The following is a 20,654-nucleotide window of genomic DNA, read 5'->3' as shown; positions in this document are numbered from 1 at the left end:
TACTTATTATCATGTTCATCATAAATATTAAAGAAATGTCTGTAATGTCCAACTCGATCCCTTACCAGATTATTTTACAAAATATTACTTATTCAGCATAATTAATAATGAAACTATAGGTTTTTAGATCAATATAGATCAATCTTTTAAAATACCTTATAACGTAAACTTGCAGACACTTTATTGGGTATGACATGTCGATCACCTTTCGTGTGTCCATAAATAAATAATTATACGAAATTCAATAATGAATCGGCGTCATCGGTCCATATTGGTAACAAAGCACATGATTGTTTCAGAACGCCGGCCAGACAGACGCACATACAATATTCACGGGCGCCCTACTCGAGGCGTTGCGAAACATCGACCAACATTGTACCGAGACTTACTACCAACAATACATTGACTTATTGTATTGGTTAGCTAGAACTGGAACTGATACTAGCGAATTCCTATAATGAGGATAATAGCAATGTTATTCTGGCCGAAATTCAACTGCGTAGGCTAGTTTCATTTATGAAAATTTTGTGATCGCCGAGTGGCTACTCTCATAACCCGGTGGGATAGTAATCAGACAAGGCGAGCGGACATTACTTTCACATGTTCCCTTTAACGATTATAGTAATGTTGTGACTAGAATAAATTCTTATAGAAGTGATCAAGTATTTAATTCAAATTGCTGCATAATTAACTACCAAGATTGATAATATGAAACTTGTTTTAATCGCATATACAACAGAGTAAAAGTTTAGACTGTATATTAGAAGTTGTAAATCAAATTATCTTGATGAAATTAAATATTTATTATTATTCGTTGTTGTTACAGCGTAGCAAACCACACCACTAAAGCGTAGCACCGTAGCGTCTCGTAGCCGCGTAGGCCTATCCCTACCATTACGTAGCTGTGATGGTAAATAATTAATAACTTTAAAAAAATTAAGTCTGGTTTATTGCAAACATACTACATATGATATGATACATTCGATATGATAATATTCAATTAATATATTGTCAAATTACTATGATAATTTCATTAATTTAATTTACGCTAATTGATTTCCAATACGAGTTAAATATGACATGTCCATTGTCAAATTACAGCGTAATTGAATTAAGACATCAAATCGTTCAATAATATATCACACATGATTGAATAGATATCGCTTCTGTATAATATTAAAAGCTGGGATGATTTAAACGCTGGTTTTGTATATTTATAATGATCCTGAGTTCTAAGGTGATCTAAACAGGGATTTAATGGAATGTTGCTTCACAAAAGGCGATTCCTTTAAAACGTATTAAAACAAGAATTGCGAAAATATATAATGTTTTATAGTCAAAGATTCCACAACATCACCTGAAGCAAGCCATCTTTGTCATTGCAGTAAATATTTATTATATTCTGTCATAATCTACTAAACAATAAATTATATTCACAAAAACCTAAATGTTCTGTTTTTTTCGTATAGAATATAATATGTGCGCAACATAAATGTATTTACTGAGAACAAGAGCTCTCATAGGGACGCTTGTTAGCGATACGACAACTGCAGCGCCGTAACGACAAAGCAATACGTACCTACGGCGATACTCGCTCACCTGACAACACTGCAAGACATAGGATGAAGCGAACTTGTTACACAACATTTTGTAACGCAGGTAATACTTACTGAACGATTTTCTACTTCACTACTCATACTTTCGACTACCAACTTGCTTTCGACATATTTTGTTTGCGAAAAACTGATGACCGTTCCCTTAAACGTAGCCCTTTTGCAAGAATTATTTTTTCAAGTAACTTTAAGCGCCAAACGGCCACAACCCCGATTGTATACCTAAAACTTCTTACACATTACACAGCCACATTGTTTAACATCAGAAGTTAAAAACACAATTTGTCGCGGTAAATCATAACCCTAACCAAAACCAACAGATGCAATCCATATCCTTCACAAATAACACTTAACAGTAGATCTTCTGCGTATTTATATTTATCATTTTGAATGTCAAACTTTGTTCTATAATTTAATGTACCTATAACTTAAATGTTAAGTATAAATATGCTGTTAATGTAAGGCGGTAATAAATAAATAAATAAAGAATAGCGCTCTGGTATTTATCGTTAATGACACTGTTTCTATCCTTTCCCCTGCTTATGATAAGATTGATTTTGACGAATATTGCGTATTTTTTCTTAATCGCTTATGTCTTGTTCGGTTTACATAATACGTATCGCGGCGCTAGCTCGCGTCCTACGTTAACGAACCGATATACGATCGAAGAAAAAGCTCCTTACGGCCCCCAGCAGCAGCAAGATACTCGATATTGTGATACTCCTTGCTTCTCTACGTAAATACTGCACAAACTTTATTATCTACATTGTTTACTCTTTATCTTCGAAAATATATCAATATCCGAAGTGAGCGCTCAGTAATATCAACTTTTATATTAGTTTTGTTCAGCGCAAGACAACAGCATACTAGAAAATGAAATAGTTCAGGCAAATATCAGATAAAGCTTACCATAATAGTTTAAAAATAATAAAGATTATTACCTAAGTACTTATTTATTTCGGCAAAGTCCTAATTACAGTTTTAGATTATACCGTAGGTAGTAATAACTTTTTAATCCTATCCTTTATTTGTTATCTATTGCCTAATGGAAAGCAACCACTTTACAACCTAATAATAATACTCCCTGATTTACTTGAACAATAGGTATAATTAGGGGATTAAGGGACAGGGATTAACACTTTAATATTACAATAAATACTATAAGTAAATTACCTACAGCACTGACAAAATAAAGGCACAGGCTTCTCAAATATGAACAAAGCCATTGTTCAAATAAAAAACAAAACTCGAGGCTTTCAAAGTATTACCTACCAGTATTTACCAGTTGTTTCAGAGCGCGGCGTGGTTCAGGTAAAAAAACTAGCGATTACTCCCATTGTTCTAATTACGGAGATATAAAACAAAACATTTGCAAATATACGTCTGAAGGGTCATAAATAATGCTTATATTTACCTTATCTGCCGGATTACTTGTCTATTGTTGTAGAAGATCAACGATAAGCCGCCTATGGTGTTAATGTTTGTCATTAAGGTTCTAAGAATGGGTTACCGGTTTCTTAGATTTGTGCACCTATTGTTTATTAGAACTTGTACAAGAGAGACTTTTACTAGTTGTTATGTAGTCTTTTAGTAATAGAAGATTATTGTTAGTGTTGTTAGCAGAAGAAGGCCTCAGTGGTTAGTGGTAATCCTGAAATAGAGGTTTGTATCTAATTTACGTTAATAAATTGGTAAGTGTATCTACTTACTAGATAACTGAATGATATCAATTTAGTTTAAGCAGAAATTTATTAAGATTCAAGAAGATTTTAAATACATATCAAAATATTAATATTATACTTATTTTTACTAACCTGCAGCCGAAAACACCTGTTAACATAAAAAAGCTATATTATACGAAGGAATCGCTATGCATGCATACAATTCTATTCCACTACCTATCAACACAATTGTTAAATTTTAATTTAAATAATTTCGGACAATAATATAGGAAAACAATAAGAATACAATATGATTGCTGCTAAAGTATACCTAGTAAAAATCATTAAATAAATCTATTACAAAGAATAATAAGTACTTTATGATTGCCGATAAAATAAAAATCGACAAATAAACCTATGTCTACTTACTTAACAAATAATAATATTCTTTTCGTAAAATGTATATTATTTACATTACAGTACATCATTTACATATACCGATGCTCTACATTCCTGCTACCTGAAAATTTAAACAATAACAAAGGTAAGACAATACATAGTAGCGACCAATCAGAGCGCTCGCATCCCTTACCCCCACCCCTTATGTACAACCCTTGCGCGCACGCACCCTAGCATATAAACTCTATGCAAATAAATTATCACTCATTCTTATCTTCTAATTATTGCAAGTACATCCTGAAAAGGTTGCACTAGTGATTTTTAAAACTTTATTATTTTAACTAAATAAATATGGACAGATCCAAGGTAAGTTTTTAAATAAGTATTCATTTATTTAGTAGTGTGTTAAATAAATTATGTGGATTTTTAGTTAATTTTGTTTTTCACTTTTCAGAAACAAAGTGCGGTGAAACAAGGAGATGCGCCAGACAGGCGCCGCGGAAGGCCGACGGGAAAAAATCGAGTCCCTCTATCTCACGTAAGTTTACAATAACATTTATAATAACGTGTTTGTTATTTGTAAAATGTCTTTAAATATTGTAAAATGTCTTCAGTTTGTATTTGTAAAATGATTTAATTTTTTAATTATGTTCTATTTGTTTTATTTAGGAAGAGAGACGTGCTCGCAATGCTCTGTATGAAAGAGAACGCCGTCAAGAACATGCCGAGGCTTCGGCGCTACTTGCTGAAGCCGTTGGTTGCGATTCTGATGTAAGACAATCACACAATATTGCATTTATAACTTTTTTAGCTTTAGCTAACAATGTTTATTTAAGATGCTAATTCCGTGTTTCTGTTTCAGATCACTAACGCAGAACTATTGGCGAAAGTAATAACTATGATACAACACAATACGAGGAAAAACGCAGAAGAAAGTATTGATGACATATTGCGTATCAACTCCAATTTGGAATCACAAAGTAAATATTATTCTAATACGATATCTTGCTATCGAGCCTTTTTTAATTGAATATATTTTAATTATTTCTTTTTTTGTTACAGTCGCTTCGTTGCAAGAACGTTTGGGAATCGATGATGAAAGTTTAGATCAACTGGATGTAGAGCAATTTGTAAGTGCATTATACTTATTGGATATTTTTTTGCTGCTGGGTTTTGGTTAAAGGTGTAACTAACTATTTACTTTATTTACAGCAACCCGCCCAGCAACCGACCACAAGTTCGAGTACACACGTGGAAAGATCTTCCAAAAAGAAGGTAAGTGTTTCTTGACTACTATAAAATGCGTCAATAAATATTTATTTCAATCCTATTTTCAGTATTCTAATTGTTTTTTTTTTTTTGTTTGTTTACAGTCGAGAAAACGCAAAACATCGGCGCAGTCTTCTCAAGCTGAAAAACGAGCCCGCACCAAATCCGGAGCATCGACTGACTCGGGGGTCGGTTCGTACAGCCAGAGCGTCTCTCCTGAGTTGCGAGCCGACGATAACGTGGCGCCTCAACAACAAGAAATTCACGTCGAAATAGCTGAAGAGCAGGAGCAAGTTGCAAAAAAAACGTATGAGGAACTACAAGAAGAATTGTTCAGCGAACTGTTCGTGCCTCCAGCTCAAAGTCCCACAGCAGTTCCTGAGTGGGTGGACACCAATCTGTCAGTGCCCTTCATGGACAGTTTGGCTCAATCGCTGATTGTAGTGCCACCGATAATTGGCCCTCCTGAAATGAACGTACGACTGGAACAGCCGGTACAACCTGGGCCTTCAAATGTTTCAAACGTGGAAACGATATCGACGCCCGAATTTCAACCGCAGGTGGAATTAACATTGAACTTGTTGAGTGAGTTTTAATTTTTATTACATATTTTTAAGTTGTGGTTCTATTATGTATGGTTTTTTATGTCTATGATGTTTTTGTTTTAACATTTATTTTTATTTTGTTTCAGGTGAAGACGAGAAGTTATTGATAAATGATTGGCTGGAGAAAGAACTCGTGAACTCCAATGCAGTTGATGGCTCGGTAATTACGCTTAATTAATCATTTCTTAATTAACGTGTACTTACTTATTTCGTACGTTTGTTTGTTTATAACTTCGCCTAACAAATATTTCATTGTTGCAGATATAAATCAAGAATTTTTACCGACAACAAAGTGTTAAGACAGACCTCAGACACTTTGGCAATGTTCTAACATCTGACAATCCAAAACGACAACTTTGGCTTCGCTTCCTGGCTACTGAACAACTCGAAACGGACTCTAGATGGTGTAAGCATGAAGAAAAATGCTTTTCATCTGCCCTTACCTACACCATCACCTGCTTGGGCGATCACTCTTGAAAAAATTCAGATAAGCTCTCGTAGGTATACAGTACCTTTCGAAATCCTATTTTTTTTCTTTTATGATTTAAGATTTTTTTTAGTTACATATGTTTTTTATTAACACTACTGTTTTCCGTTTACAGATAAAAACTTCGGCATTCAGAAGTTCGAGATAACCAGTTCTTAGAAGAAAAAGTTTTGTAGATTTTGTGATTAATTTTGACTTATCAAATAATTGTTTAAAATTCAATGTTGTCATGACTTAATTTGTAATAACAGCAAATTATTAATGTTAACTATCTGATGTGCAATAGGGATATTATTTTATAATAATGCAATATAATACAACACTATGCAATATTAGTCTTACTTTTCAAAAATTTGTACGAACGAATCAAAAACCGTTAACTTAAAATAAATGTATTTCACCTTAATATCATTTTTATTCCAATCCTACTTATACTTATCTTAGTTACCTTTAAGAATACCTACAATAGGTTCTTAAAAAATTAAAGCGGGTAAAATGTACTTACCTACTAGCAACCTACCCGGATAAAGAAATTCTGCCCGGTCTCTGAGTACATTTAGCGGTAGTTTACCTATTAAATAGCGTTTTTTTATATGAGTTTAAACGCTATTGAATAGATAAACTGCCGCTAAATGTACCTCAGGAACCGGAGGTTCGACAACTTACTGTTATTAACCAACTATTAGCTTTAATCCCTTATAATCCATAAAACAATTATCTAGCTGGAAAATAAATGGAAACAAAAAGATTAGAAATACCTGCACTACTGCAGTACAGTGCGGGGCAATAAAAGGATTAGAATAGGTTTTATAAGCTATCTGCGCCGGTTACGATCTTGTGTGTGAAATAATCGTAAAAAAACAATAGAGTTAAAAAAAGGCTTAGCAGCCTGTGAGTTAAATTATAAACTTGACGGGTTTTAAAGTGTTTAGTCCGTTTTACTAGTGTATTAAGGTAAGCGCAGATTATAAATTTAAGTAGATACCTAGTGTTTATAAAAACAGAAATAAAATAAGGAAATATGCTTATATAACTTTTATATTAGCAGTTACTTGCTTCACTACGTACCTACCCTTATCTATGGGTGTAATTATTTTATTTTACTTGTCTAGGTAAGTACGTATCCATTATTATTTCTAAGGAGAACACGTGTATTGTGAAGTGTGGGTAGACGATGCGATCGTTGTGGGTTCTAAACCCACACATATATGGAACAAGTGTTTGTGTGACCCGCTAACATTCATAGGTTTGATATTCCAACAAAATTACTTGACATTTAATTTTCTGTATCTTTTTAACTAGATGACTTGAGTGGATTTTAAATAATCCTAATAAGAAAAGCGGACTAAGTCCTATCTGGACTCGCGCACGAAGGGTTTCGTACGTTTGTTCTTCGGGAGCCCTTTTAAAGATTGTTTTTATTCTGATTTTTAAAGCGGTACCAGAAGTTCAAGAATTTAACTGCCTCACTGTAACGGTTCATGAGGTACCTACAGCCTGGTGACAGACACAGAGCAAAGTGTCAGTAATAGAGTTCCGTATTTATACCATTTGGGTACGGAACCATTAAAATATTTTTACGCTTACAATACATTAAGTAGGTAGGTATGTGGCTATACGTTGTCGTTAATAAATCTAAGTCACTAACGTTTCTAAATTCCTCCAATGCAAAGCCGAAAAGCGTAAATAAATTCACGTTTAATTAACGTAGTAAATCAGCCAACTATCGAAAACAGCGGACTTGGCAAATAAAACGTTGAAACTGGGAAAATATCGAGATAACATCGAACAGGGAAAACGCCCGGGTGTCCAAACAACAGCGCACAAAACAGACAAAAGGAAGAATGCAACGTTTGCAGCGAGCCCCGGCCAATCTGTTAACACAATCAATAAATACACCGCGCTAACGAGTACACGTACTATATTATTTTATGTTTCTACTTAATTTGCGTTATTGTTCATTGTTATTGCAATTATGCAGGTACCTGGGTTAATTGTTGGTATACTAGGTAAAATTTAGTCAGATAATTATCTACAACACAAGCGACAAGATGTAGATAGCACAGATTATGTCAATTTAATATCCTATTTTAATAATGCTTTAAGCAATAGTTACTGAAATAGCTGTATAATCCCTTTATGTATGTAGTCATACTGCATGGTATTTATTAGACAATAGGAAGATTATGAGCTTTTTACAATTACACTGCCTAATCGGCTCTATAACGTCGCTTGTGGCCTAGAACACCTACGGTAATAAGCCATCATCATGTTTTAAGTGTAGGTGTTAAACTTTGTAAATAAAACCAAAGATTAACAGAGTATTTATGTATATTTTTTATTAAAACTATTTAGTCTTCCAGAACAAAAACGTTTTTGTAGCTACAATTAACGTTAATTACTTATTTAAAAATATTTATATCTAACATTTATTCACGATGACAAAATATAAAAATAATTATCGTAAAAGATAAATCGCTATGCACACAAAATATTGCACATTAGAATGTTCCTAGCGAGGTAGGAGGGGGCACAGATCCTACATTAGTATTACGTGGGTCAACACGATGCTCTTTATTGTATGTGCATAATTATTTTCGTCGTAATCTTACGAATACATTGTTCAAGAAGACTAAAACTTAATCTATTCACTTTATATTGAATTTATCTTAAAACCTTATAGGAGAAAATGTATTAACATTACATTGAATATTGTTAAAAGTGGATACCGCTATGGTAATGTTTACATAGAAACGAATGCTTCGTTTAGACGTGATTCTATGAGTTTGTGCGAGTAGTACATAGACACAGACAGGATACGACGACATGTAGATTTACAAATTTCTATTTTATTGATACAATTTTATTAAGACTAAAATGTACTCACAGTATGATAGTAAGTATAAATCTCTTAATAAACACAATTTTAAGTTGATTTCTAAATCAGGTAACTTAATTTTACCGAAATGATATTGATAGCGTCTAAGAAATGCAGTAGTCTGTTTTAATTTAAGGCGACTGGTGGAACACTTCCTCAAAAATCAGAACCACAGAACGCACATCGGAAATCAACGCAATGCACCTTACTATTTATACAATCACATCAGATTTAGGCTTGCACACATATTCAGGTCGGCACATTCGGTTCGGCAGTATTCATCGAACAACAAAACCGACTCGAAGCAATTTCTGCACTAGTTCTTGTGCCGATAGGGTAGTTCTTTCCGGTTCGATCGTCGCAGTTCGGTGTAAACAACCGAACGCGGCGTTGTCGAGCCGCATTTTTCCCGAATATCTATCTTTACATTTATTCGGTTTTGCCGCCCGGATAGGTCGATTATTACCGAACCAAATATGTGGTACAAGCCTTACATTTAACCATCCAGATCGTTACAACTACCACATAGAATACAAAATGTATTTAATGTAATAGATAATAAGAAAATTCAATGTAAAGTTATCTTACTGTGTATTTATCAAGTACTTACATTAAAGTTAGAAAGATGAATCATCTTCAGCAATGTTATTGATCTAATTTGTTTATTTGTAAATTAAATAAACAAATTGATCATTGTGAACTTTATTTAACTGGAAGAATGTACAAATTGACTGGCTTTAGTTATAAGCTGCATTTTGGCTGGGTTTCACCTCTCCTGGATAAATATCAGATAACCTATCAAATGAAACTTTGACAGTTGATTTCGTACATTGCTGTAATTTTTCCTAACAGGTAGGCTATCTGCCACTTATTCAGAAGTTGTGTAACCAACCCTTGTAATTTTATTCGGTTATGAATACAGAGATCAGTTAAAACAATGAATTACAATAAAACCTTTGGAATATCCAGCCAGTAATTATTCTCTTAATAGCCACACCAGTGACTTAATTTCTAAAAAATGTACAAACAATGAAACAAAAACAAAACATTTTAAAAGAATAATTACTCTCAGTAATATTTGTTTGCATGGTGTCTTAGACAATGTCAGAAAGTTGACGACTATGCCATTAGTTGACTTAATCTTATTCCGTTTATATCCAAAATATATGCATTGAAACAATCAGCTTTGTTTGAAAAGGTACTTATTTCAAAACGGTCAATTGCAATAGACAATAACGGAAAGCCAAACATTACTTTCGGAATTCATCATTGCTCGGTTTGGGGCAGTAAAAAAGTTGTTTGTTAAATGCAATCTAGCATTTCAAAATATTGAAGCAATTTATGTCTCCTGTAACAATGACGAAAATAACTATTTCAAATGGACAAACAAAATTTAGTTCCATATTGACAATTGCAATTGATCTCTTTGCTTGACAATCATATCCACACACGAGTGTTCATTAGCCAAGACAAATTCATCTCACAACCGGGACTTAATTGCTAGACATAACTCCATTTATCTTAAGTTTCTTAACGCGACGTGTGGTGCCTTCTCCGTCCGAACTGTCCGTGTCATGTGAATCGCCCTCAGATTTGATACCAAGACCTAATTCGTGTGCGTCTACGTAGTTGCCCGTAGTTCTGGCTTTCTCCAACGCTCGAACTGAAATAATAATAAAATTATTATTAAAGAACGTCTTTATAAACCTCATATAGAACTGTATGTTTATGTATAATTTATGTACAGACAGCTTCAGGAATATGTATACACGGTCACATTATATAATCAATCAAGCTTTTTAGTATGAAGATTTCAATTTGAATAATACTATTGGTCAACAAATGTACCAGAGTGATAGTAAATTAACTTTAAAGATAATATATTAGTATTAGAGCAGTTTGCCTTTTTTTTATTGATGGAATAGATTTTGAAAATGTTACAGTGAATACATATTTTTGATGCTGACTTTACCTACACAGTTAGTTCTAGAACATTTTCGTAAGATGTTTAACTGGAACTTCAATAATATAAATAGTTAATATAAAAAAATACTAAACTATAGAGTTCCTTGTATCCAAGTTTGTGATTGGCCTTGTAACAGATACACCATGAATAATAAAAGTAAGTCTATGTGTGACCTCAGCTAAGGTCACTAGACTGTTGACCTCCAAACTGGCTTGAATTCACGCAAAATTAACAGACAATACTTATGTTACTATTCATTCAATAAATTGTTTAGAATTTGCTATTATTTTGAACAGCATCAAAAATCTAAAAATATTTTTGTTCAAATCTTATTCAAAATCTAAAACAATTTTTGCTTATTCATATAGTGCCGACTTACAATTACCAATTTAATGAATGTTAATAAATATTTTTAATGTGTACGTGGGTCAATGACCCTAACATGATGTTGAACAACACTTACTCTGTGACTCAAGCAACAAATTCTGTCTCTTTAGATCTTCAATGTCTTGTTGATGTGAATTGTTTTTTCTTCTCATAAACTGTATGTATTCAGCTGCCTTCTTCAGTATTTGCGCCCTGCTTGCCTGCAATTTTGTGGAACTCTGTTTAAAGAGTCAATTTAATAATTTTAGATGATGTTAATAAGTAAATAATGAGTATTCATGCAATGATGGTGATCCGAATTTATACAAATTTTATAAAATAGTAGTTTATTTGGTTGGTTGGTTGAACGCGCTAGGCTCAGGAAGAAATCGTGCAAATTGAAAAATTTCTTTTACTGCTGGATAGCTTGATACTTATTAAGGTAGGCTATAGGCTATATATAACATCACTTTACCACCAATAGGAGCAGAGTACCAGAGTACCAGTAAAAATGTTACAAAAACGGAAAAAATTATGACCTATACTTTCTTACTACCTATACTTTCGCAAGCAAAGTTGTGTGGGTCAGCTAGAGTTTATATTAGAAGCCTATTAGTAGTAATGTACCTATGTACTTGACCATTAACTAGACTATGCTTGGAGAAAGTTAGGAAAATGAAGAACTTATGTAGCTTTTTTGAAAAGATTCTTTCTGCATTGAGTTTCACACGAAAAAGAACCTGCATCATACTGTCTATGAAAATTAATGATTTATATACTTTTCCTTCAGTAGTAGTAAAAAATGTGTCCTCTTTCAACCTTTTTAATTAGATTTACCTACATACCTATAACCTTCAGTATAGTCTTAAGTAAACATCAAAAATTGAATAGGTAGAAAAAAGGACTAAATCAAAGCTGTTTAAAAAATAGTCTTAACAGATGTATCAGACACAAGTGTTCAAAAAATAATTTAAATTTATTTTAGGTTATTTGATTAATAAAAAATAAAAAGAATGAAATAAAACATTAGCAATGATTGAATTTTCAGCACAGTAAAATGTTAACATTTATCTTGCAATATTAAAGTCAGTCAACCATTTAATTATTTATCAATAATTCTAGGAATATAGTCATCACTAATATTAGAGGCCTTGTTATAGGTAGGTACAACACTACATATTTACATCACTGACACTCTATAATAAAGTTATTTACATTTTAACCCGAAAGTGTCCTGGTGCTCATCAAGGACCTAGGTCCTTATATTTTTTTTAACTGCTTACAACCAATTCTTTCTCATTTAGCAGTCACAAATACAAGCCTTTCTCTTTGTAATATGCACAAGTTTGTCTCAATATAGTTAACCTTGAATGCCGAATTACAATTACTAGACAAAATAAATTCAATAATAGTCACTTACTAAAGAATAACAGTAAATGTCAACTAGTAGTGTTTAATTGACTTTGTTAAATGAAATAAAACTTCAATGACACATATAAATAAATTGTTATTCAACAGATAAAGGCACACATACCACTTTCTCATTCTGTAGCGCAGGCACAGACTCCCGTAGTGAGGTAAAACTGTCTTTTATATGATCTCTTCTTTTTCTTTCTAGTGCATTGTGATGTGCTCTTTTCTCTGCCTGTAATCAACATTTCATAATATAGAGCAATTGCACTTGTTGGATATGTCACTGCAGAAGAGTCCCTTGAAATACACATTATACAAAATACTTAATTCCCTACTAAATGTCAACGTAGCGGATGCTACTGTCTGTGTAGTAACAAACTGATTCGGCCACAACTTAGTGAACATTTATTCTATACAAGTAGGTTTACTGCAAGATGTTTTGGAACACCTTGCAAAACCGCCATTTACCTGAGAGTAGTATCCGCTTCCACCGACACTGTTTCTAGCGTGTGAACGAGAATCCGAGTCATTTTCAGCCTGGAAAAATGTAAGCGGGCAAAAATATTATGAGGTTGAAAATAAACATGCAGCACAAAACCAATGAACTGTCAAAATCGGGAAAACACCTACATCACTTTCGATATCAATGTCACGATCGTCGTCACTCATCATCTTGAAGGAGTTCTATTATAACAGCACAACCACAAGTATTAGTAAACAATCATGAGTAAATTTCGCCAGCTCAAAATAATACAAAACACGCGATATTTATTCTTTACAATCGGTACAAAGAGAAGAAAATGGTAACGCGTGACAGGCTTGACAGATCAGATATATGGCTTCTAAAAATTATATGTACGTATTTTGAATCTGTGAGACGAGAAAGGCTTAATATGATAGACTCAGGAGTGAGGGAGATGGGTAGCACCACTATGCAAACATTTTAATGCAATGGTATAATATCATATGTTTTTCTAGGTTGCCATGTCTTTTTACGAAACAAAGTATTTCCTTATACAGCCTCTTTTTGTTAAAATTATTTTAATATTCTTTACAGCAAAATGGATTTGCTAGAAAATTATATAAATTCACGTGAAGCTACAATACACAACAACACAACATAATTATATAATATCTAAATTTACAGAATATTTTTAACTTTATCTTCTTGACTGATAAATGAAAAAATAATTATATTTGTTCTAAAGTAATCTTATGCTCCTTTTTAACATTTATATAATTTCTAATAATATACAATGGAGAATGTTACTAGGTATGCCAAATCGCTTTAAATTTTGACACAGTATAGCCTGTGTGTATACATAAAAACTAGTTTTTGTTTTAGTCAAAAATACCAAATAGTTTTAATTTTATAAGCATTCAAAGTTTCGAAAAATATCGAGTCCCGCTAACAGCCGCGTGAGCGGCTGTGACGTCATACTACTTTACCGCGCCGCGCGGGCCGCGTCCCGCTTAGTATTAAGTCCCGCATCGTTATTGTTTGCGGAGTATTTTGTTGTGTTTTCGTTCGCTTATGTATAAAATAACTTATATTATATTAATCGTATTATATTAATCGAATAGTAAATACTATTCGATTAATAAAATGGATAAAGGATTTGAAAAAGGGCAATCGAATAATCTACCTACAATAAATGGAATAATGGTTGCGAATTATTTGTGAAACAAATAGAGGTTTTGTTGCCTCCGAAATCTTACTTAATATTATAAATGTGAAAGTTTGTGAGAATGTACGTAGGTATGTATGTATGTATGTACGTATGTGTGTACGTACGTACGTATGTATGTATGTATGTACGTATGTATGTATATACGTATGTAAGTATGTATGGATGTTTGTTACTCTTTTTATCCCGGAGTTCCCGAAGGATCGGGATTTACGCGGGAACGGTTTCCATGTGAACGAAGTCGCGGGCGGCTTCTAGTATATTGTACATATAAGTAATATGTTAGATATTTACGATCACTGCGTATTATAATGAAACAATTTTTAACCGAAATAATCGCGTACTTATTGATTTTAAATTTTTCCTGCCACAGTAAAATCAGTAAACTCGGGATCAATCCGGTTAGAAATTGTTTCATTATAAGATGAAGTTATTTATTATTACTTATGTACTTACCTACATAAAATTAAATTACATTTAGGCACAACATATGATTTCCTAGCATTTAAATTGGACATTTTTAAAAGTATTTAGGAATAATTTCAACGCACCGAGCGCGCGACCGCAAGCGGACTGTGAGAGCCACACTGAGCAAGTGTAGAGTGACGTCACACCGTCACCGAGAGCTAGCGTCGAGCGGTTACAACTTGTTTTACTTATAAATCGGAAACTAATTGACGTATCGAAGTAATTCTTTCACCAGTATTTTTTATTTTTAAACGAGAATATGGAGTGCTAAAAATCAAAATTAGGTAACATTCTCCATTCTAAACATTTATAGCACACTGTAAACTGCCCGTGAATATAGCTTTACCTACATATTAAACCAATAAATTTTACTTTGTGTTTGCATTTGCACTAAACAACTCTACCGACCATGAAATATTGCAAGTTCACTCGAAAACTTGTCTATATATATAAATAATCAAACATAATCAAATTAATGTACCTACAACAAATCAATTCAGTTTCTGAACGTTTTCTGTGTGTTCTTTTTTAATCACAAATCTAAATTGTGTTGGCGCGCCACGCGCGAGGGCGGGAAGTTCAAAAAAATATTTGCCAAGTTCTGCATTTTTATTGGCAATACACAGAATTCTTGCGAAATAAAAATGGAAGATGTGACAAATAAAACATCGATTGATATTGAAGTGAATAGTCCAGAATTTTATGAAAATGTTCATACTGAAATAGATTCTGATCTGGCGCGGATGAAAAAAACAATTGAAACTATGATGAACTTACGACGTAAGTTTTAATTTTTCCCCTCAAACAAGTAAGCTTGGTAAGTATTTTATAACACTTATAAAGAGGTGTAGGTAAAGTAATTATTTTTGTTGCAGTAACGGCTGCAGAAGTTGAAGTAGAAACAGCTGCCTTGTACCACGCTGAACTGTGGTACGATTTGCTAGGCATACAAAATGTCTCCGAGCAAAACTCTGAAGACGAAGGCAGCACTGGGGAGGAGGAAACTAACGATACAAAAATAGATCAGACAACAGATGTTAAATAAAAACACGTAAAAATACAATATGTAATAGATGGCCTCTTTTTTGTCCTCATAGTACTTACAGCATTATATTTTAACATAGACAGGATAGGACTTACATATACCTACTTAAATTATTCAATATAGTAGATCTTAATTTTTACGAGGATCAGTAAAGTTTCTTATTTAAAACCTAAACTTTATGTACGAAGGAATTTATATTTATTATTTTAATTTACCTCTATGATTATAATATCGAGAGATTATCATAATTATAATTGTTATAGTCATAACGTAGGTAAAAAAATATTTTGTTTCGTTAATTTTCATACCCATCTGTAATTTAATATTGTATGCTTATTTTTTTTGTATTTTAAGCTTTGTGCCATGGTTATACGAACCAAGAATGTGTTTGCACGTTGTGTCCAATTAATATAATTAAATTGTTCATGTGACTCGTGGTTACATGCATGTGTTGTGACCACAAGTTACAATAATAATTAGTTTGTACACAAACTCTTACGTCATAGTCCTCTGATAAATAATAGATATTCCCGAAGCCGACTAACAGTTCCGTAGGATTATTATATTACATCACAGATTACTATAACAGGCAGCAACTCAAATAGAATGGCATCATCTGTTCGAGATAAAATGATAAATAAATATCAAGCCTGTAGTTAATAGTACCTTAGCCGTAGCTACTGTTATTATTATTCTCATGGGATGTTATGACAGGTGGTCCTCTAATTCAAGATGTATGGATGTGAATGAGGCAAGTGAATTTTGTAAAGATCTATGTAGTACCAAGTGGCGTTCTTTGGTGTCTCTACCCCTATGGGAAAATGGCGTGGCGAAATACATTACATGAGCATCGGATGTTATTATCAAATAAGTAGTAGGTAAGTGAAATGGGTGACTCGTCCAGCGATTAGTCGGAAGAAGGTCGCAAAGTTTATCGGTGTTGCATAAGTAATCGATAGAACAACTTAGTACTGCGGCATCCACTTAACTACGAATATCTCATACACTGAACCCTGAATTTAACGGTCCAGTCAGTGAATCATTCTGTTATTATAAAATGCTGTAACAAAACAATATTTGAACCAGTCTTTGGCTTCAGTTAATCGTGTGCAGTGATAACATGGCCCCGTTAACAACGCTGTTTATTTTATTTGTTTCCGTTGTAACGGGTTTACACGGGAAGTTAACAGAAATAAATAGCAATCCTCCACATTGCACTCATTTGACAAAAAGTAAGTGTTTTCTGATTTATTTTTATTTCTTTATATGGCATTTTTCACAAGTTAAACTGCAACGGAGTACCTATTTAATGACATAACACAGAGCATGTTTGTAACATCACACAACCTTCATATCTTTTAATCTTTTCTACGTAGGTAAGTAGGTAGGTAACTAATGTAGGTATGTAGGTAATAATATATATGTTCATATTGTGTAGGGCAGCTAAATTACCTGTGATAATACATAATATAAACATAGCGTGTTCTAACTGTGGGTCACGACATGCTATGATATATGTATGGTTGATTCATTATTTTTGATTATTTTCATCATTAAACATAATACCTATTAATACCTGCTGCTGTTTCCTAGGTACCGACTATCAGGCGAAATTCAAATATGACTACCCAACGGTTTACATTCCACCTGGCCAACGTGAGGCATATCAGCGTGTAAGTATCTCTTATCGATTTATAAAACAACTTATCGAAGCTTCATCAGATTAAAAGCCTAGATAAAGTGAGAATTAGTACGTCAGCAAGTAATCAATCATCAAACCATCAAAATAAGGAAAATGTCGTAATTAAATAATATTTATCTTACTCGTCATCTTCAAAGTATCAAAAGGGAAATTCCCATTGATAGAGTTAAAAAAATCTAAATGCAAGTATCCAGTACTTTTTTTGTGGAACTCGAAAGGAAAAATCGACTATTATATTGGTGGGTAGTAATGGTACCGCATCGACTTAAGGTAAACTTTGTACAAAACTGATAAACTTAACCATGTTTATCATAGCTTGCCTGTGAGTTATTTTTATCACAGTCCACCATATTATCACACTAATTAAACTAACGGTCTTTTTAATTTGCAGTTGTTTTGCATCAACCCACCGACGATAAACAACGCTGTAACGATGGTGTGCGATTGGGCGGCTCCCCCGCAAGTGCAGTACACACTGGGCGATGAATACATGCATGTCGTGAGACAGGACCCCACCGGCCGATACCTCGGCAATGCCGTCATCACCACACAGCAGCTTTGCAACCATAACCGAACCGCTGCAGATTTTCCTATCGATGTCGTATCGTTGAATTAAAAAGCAATAAACTGTTGTTTTTAGATTTAAGTGAGATTTCAATAATGCCTTATAGATTTAGCATAGCCTTAGTATTTATTTACTCTGTCATTATTTCAGTTTTTTATTCTAAAATCATTCAATTCTCTGGACTCAGTTAAACTACTAACGTAATAACGTAACAAAAGTAAAGTAATTTGCCTCTTGTTGTCAATGTCTGATAGGTACCTATATAACCTGACAACAAGCGGCAAATTACTATTGCTGTGAGCTTTTTCAATCAAACAAAATCAATATTTTATATCAAAACCTTTATTTTCACTATTGCCGACCAACAATAGTTAAGTCGTCAATTGTAAAAAAAAATCAAAATAATAAAGTGAATTTCCTGTTTTTAAAGGTCAAAAAGATTTCGAGATTATAACACTTTTTGCGTAACATTATCTTTATATTGCATAGTAAATGAATTAGTCGTGTGAGCGCATGTTGATGTCATCGTGCCGCTCTCGCTCCGTCTCGCGGTGATCACCCGAGACGCGCGCGCCCGCAGACGTCCCGGCTTCGTCGTGCTCGCGTTTCCCGGGTGAGTGCGGAGCCGAGGGTGCTGATTGTACAAGTCGCCCCATCAGACTAGCGCTCTTATCCTTACGCGGCCGTGTCCATTCATGCGACAGAACACGATCTAATGTGAGTCGCAGAGTTATGTCCGGCTCCAAAATGTGCCGAACAATCGACTTAGCCGCTGCTGATACTGTATCGCGAATCCTGGATCTGAACACCCAGTTTCGCGACATTTGGTCTTTGAGAAGTTTGCGTAGGTTAGAGTCATCGAATGGCATTGAGGCATTCAGCATAATAAAGAGAATGATTCCGAGGGACCAAACATCGGCTAGTTTAGGATTGTAGGGCGTGCCGCTCACCACCTCTGGTGCGGCGTACGCCGCGGATCCACAGTAAGTTTGGCTGAGTACACGTCGGTTTTCTCCATCCGTACAGAATCTAGCAAAACCAAAATCTGCCAACTTCACGTTGAATCGTCTTGATAGCAAAATGTTTTCACATTTCAAATCACGGTGAGCTATGTTTTTGCTATGTAAATATTGTAAGCCACTAGCCATTTGTCTAAACCAAAGCTTTGCCTGATTTTCTGGCACAACACCGTTCCGTTTTATAAAATCCAACAAATCCCCATTGTCTGCATATCGCATAAAAATGAATACCCTCGGTCCACGTTGTAAAATACTGTGCACTTGAATAATATGAGGATTTTCGATCTTGGTTAATATATCAAGTTCACGAGGGAAAAACTTTTCTAAAAAATCTCGAGGCGCTTTTTCTTTGTCGAATATTTTGCACGCGAGGTGCATCCGCTTCGGGCTGGAGGCATCGCAGTACTCAGCTAGGTGGACGGTTGCATATGATCCTTGTCCGATTTTCTTGCCGATGAGATAGCCTCGTTGTTCCAAGGCATTCACCTCGGAGCTTCGAGGGCTGAGGCGCTCAGCCATTGAGCTCTATCGACTTTATCCTAACCCGTTTAGGATACATTGGACATCTCAATACTCACGTATGCCCAAGGTTTCAGTGGCCCTCCTGTCAAAATGTTAGCTTTTCGATTGATATAAGCTTTCCACACAACTCTCATGAAAGAGAGTAAATCGATATTATTCTAATAAATCGTCAATAGCACGCACAAAATTTTGTTAAAATATTACGACATCACAAAGAATTTGGATATAAAAAACGCTTTCACTAGTACGAAATCTTCCAAAAAGACGTATTTGCTACATGGATGACTTTTTTCTTTTGTTTCTAAAATTAAATTGATGTTTTTTTCAAAAGAGCCTGTACTGAACGAAAACAAAAAGTTCTTATTGGTGATAAGCATATATTTACAATCATACATTCATACAAAACTTCATAAAATCACGCCATTCCCCAAGGAGCGTAGGCAGAGACAACGCAGAGAGGCAAAGGCAGAGAACTCTGTAAACCTTATTTTTCCATTATCTTTAAAACATATTGTCAAATATACTTTACCTTTTTTGAAGAGAAACACTGATTGGTTCTGTCTAGTCAGTATACGTCTATCTAAAAGCGTCTTCTTCCAGATTTTCCGTTTATAATCAGGTTAGTATTTATTAATTCAGTAGTGGTCCCTGCTTGTCCAATAGGACTCTTTTTTGTTCCCTCAAGTATTTAAATTATCTGACTTCTGGCTTAGACTTATTTAGGGTAAAATATTTAAGTTTTAGTTTCTCCGCATAGTTGTCACTGCGGGAAAGCTGTCTGCGGGCTCGTGCACCATGATTCTTCTTGTAGTAAAAGTCGGGCGTATCCCGTGTGCTGTTATTATTCGACGGTCTCTTACCACTGCGAGTGTTTCAACCGTACCGACTACGGGCTGGCACGTGACAATAGTAAGAAGCTGGACAGTATTTTGTTGCTGGAGTATAAACATGCCTTTGGTAATGGACGTAACAAACGTGTTCCTTTGCG

General features: G+C 34.2%; 5 protein-coding genes across 9 annotated transcripts; 3 read left to right on the top strand and 2 right to left on the bottom strand.

Annotated features, from left to right (window-relative positions):
* Positions 1-3,888: 3,888 nt before the first annotated feature.
* LOC142981167 (uncharacterized) lies at positions 3,889-6,429 on the top strand. 2 transcript variants are annotated; one of them, XM_076126874.1, is made up of 10 exons: positions 3,889-4,039; positions 4,128-4,211; positions 4,343-4,444; positions 4,536-4,653; positions 4,736-4,803; positions 4,886-4,948; positions 5,047-5,527; positions 5,634-5,707; positions 5,809-6,044; positions 6,150-6,429. In XM_076126874.1, the coding sequence occupies exons 1-9, from the start codon at positions 4,025-4,027 to the stop codon at positions 5,812-5,814; spliced, it is 1,011 nt and encodes a 336-aa protein (XP_075982989.1). In that variant the 5' UTR covers positions 3,889-4,024; the 3' UTR covers positions 5,815-6,044; positions 6,150-6,429. The 2 variants fall into 2 exon arrangements, with proteins under 2 accessions (XP_075982989.1, XP_075982990.1); XM_076126875.1 differs by having other exon boundaries at positions 5,809-6,048.
* Positions 6,430-8,347: 1,918 nt separating this feature from the next.
* On the bottom strand, positions 8,348-13,491 carry Max (MYC associated factor X). 4 transcript variants are annotated; one of them, XM_076126700.1, is made up of 5 exons: positions 13,288-13,491; positions 13,126-13,194; positions 12,779-12,889; positions 11,342-11,483; positions 8,348-10,575 (listed from the first exon to the last, which is right to left on the bottom strand). In XM_076126700.1, the coding sequence occupies exons 1-5, from the start codon at positions 13,327-13,329 to the stop codon at positions 10,406-10,408; spliced, it is 534 nt and encodes a 177-aa protein (XP_075982815.1). In that variant the 5' UTR covers positions 13,330-13,491; the 3' UTR covers positions 8,348-10,405. The 4 variants fall into 4 exon arrangements, with proteins under 4 accessions (XP_075982815.1, XP_075982816.1, XP_075982817.1 ...); XM_076126701.1 differs by having other exon boundaries at positions 11,342-11,465; XM_076126702.1 differs by lacking the exon at positions 13,126-13,194.
* Positions 13,492-15,375: 1,884 nt separating this feature from the next.
* Positions 15,376-15,858, top strand: LOC142980846 (uncharacterized). The gene is made up of 2 exons (XM_076126394.1): positions 15,376-15,593; positions 15,689-15,858. Exons 1-2 carry the CDS (start codon positions 15,458-15,460, stop codon positions 15,856-15,858), a joined length of 306 nt encoding a protein of 101 aa, XP_075982509.1. The 5' UTR covers positions 15,376-15,457.
* A 958-nt stretch (positions 15,859-16,816) lies between these two features.
* LOC142981036 (uncharacterized) lies at positions 16,817-18,206 on the top strand. Its single transcript, XM_076126690.1, has 3 exons — positions 16,817-17,090; positions 17,452-17,531; positions 17,952-18,206. The coding sequence occupies exons 1-3, from the start codon at positions 16,979-16,981 to the stop codon at positions 18,174-18,176; spliced, it is 417 nt and encodes a 138-aa protein (XP_075982805.1). The 5' UTR covers positions 16,817-16,978; the 3' UTR covers positions 18,177-18,206.
* Positions 18,207-18,449: 243 nt separating this feature from the next.
* Positions 18,450-19,958, bottom strand: Tssk (Testis-specific serine/threonine kinase). The gene has a single exon (XM_076126654.1). It carries the CDS (start codon positions 19,661-19,663, stop codon positions 18,623-18,625), a length of 1,041 nt encoding a protein of 346 aa, XP_075982769.1. The 5' UTR covers positions 19,664-19,958; the 3' UTR covers positions 18,450-18,622.
* Positions 19,959-20,654: the final 696 nt, after the last annotated feature.

Source organism: Anticarsia gemmatalis, chromosome 19 (genome assembly GCF_050436995.1).
Source record: "Anticarsia gemmatalis isolate Benzon Research Colony breed Stoneville strain chromosome 19, ilAntGemm2 primary, whole genome shotgun sequence".
Taxonomy (NCBI): domain Eukaryota; kingdom Metazoa; phylum Arthropoda; class Insecta; order Lepidoptera; family Erebidae; genus Anticarsia; species Anticarsia gemmatalis.
This window is presented reverse-complemented; position numbering and strand designations above follow the sequence as displayed.

Bases quoted from the DNA above. Each gene is read 5' to 3' on its own strand.
- LOC142980846 (XM_076126394.1), top strand. From the start codon at position 15,458: ATGGAAGATGTGACAAATAAAACATCGATTGATATTGAAGTGAATAGT. The intron at 15,594-15,688 runs GTAAGTTTTAAT...TTTTTGTTGCAG, and splicing joins AACTATGATGAACTTACGAC to TAACGGCTGCAGAAGTTGAA.
- LOC142981167 (XM_076126874.1), top strand. The intron at 4,949-5,046 runs GTAAGTGTTTCT...GTTTGTTTACAG, and splicing joins AAAGATCTTCCAAAAAGAAG to TCGAGAAAACGCAAAACATC. The intron at 5,528-5,633 runs GTGAGTTTTAAT...ATTTTGTTTCAG, and splicing joins ATTAACATTGAACTTGTTGA to GTGAAGACGAGAAGTTATTG.
- LOC142981036 (XM_076126690.1), top strand. From the start codon at position 16,979: ATGGCCCCGTTAACAACGCTGTTTATTTTATTTGTTTCCGTTGTAACG. The intron at 17,091-17,451 runs GTAAGTGTTTTC...GCTGTTTCCTAG, and splicing joins TTGCACTCATTTGACAAAAA to GTACCGACTATCAGGCGAAA. The intron at 17,532-17,951 runs GTAAGTATCTCT...TTTAATTTGCAG, and splicing joins AACGTGAGGCATATCAGCGT to TTGTTTTGCATCAACCCACC.
- Max (XM_076126700.1), bottom strand. From the start codon at position 13,329: ATGATGAGTGACGACGATCGTGACATTGATATCGAAAGTGAT. The intron at 13,195-13,287 runs GTAGGTGTTTTC...ACATTTTTCCAG, and splicing joins ACATTGATATCGAAAGTGAT to GCTGAAAATGACTCGGATTC. The intron at 12,890-13,125 runs GTAAATGGCGGT...TGTTGATTACAG, and splicing joins GAAGCGGATACTACTCTCAG to GCAGAGAAAAGAGCACATCA.
- Tssk (XM_076126654.1), bottom strand. From the start codon at position 19,663: ATGGCTGAGCGCCTCAGCCCTCGAAGCTCCGAGGTGAATGCCTTGGAA.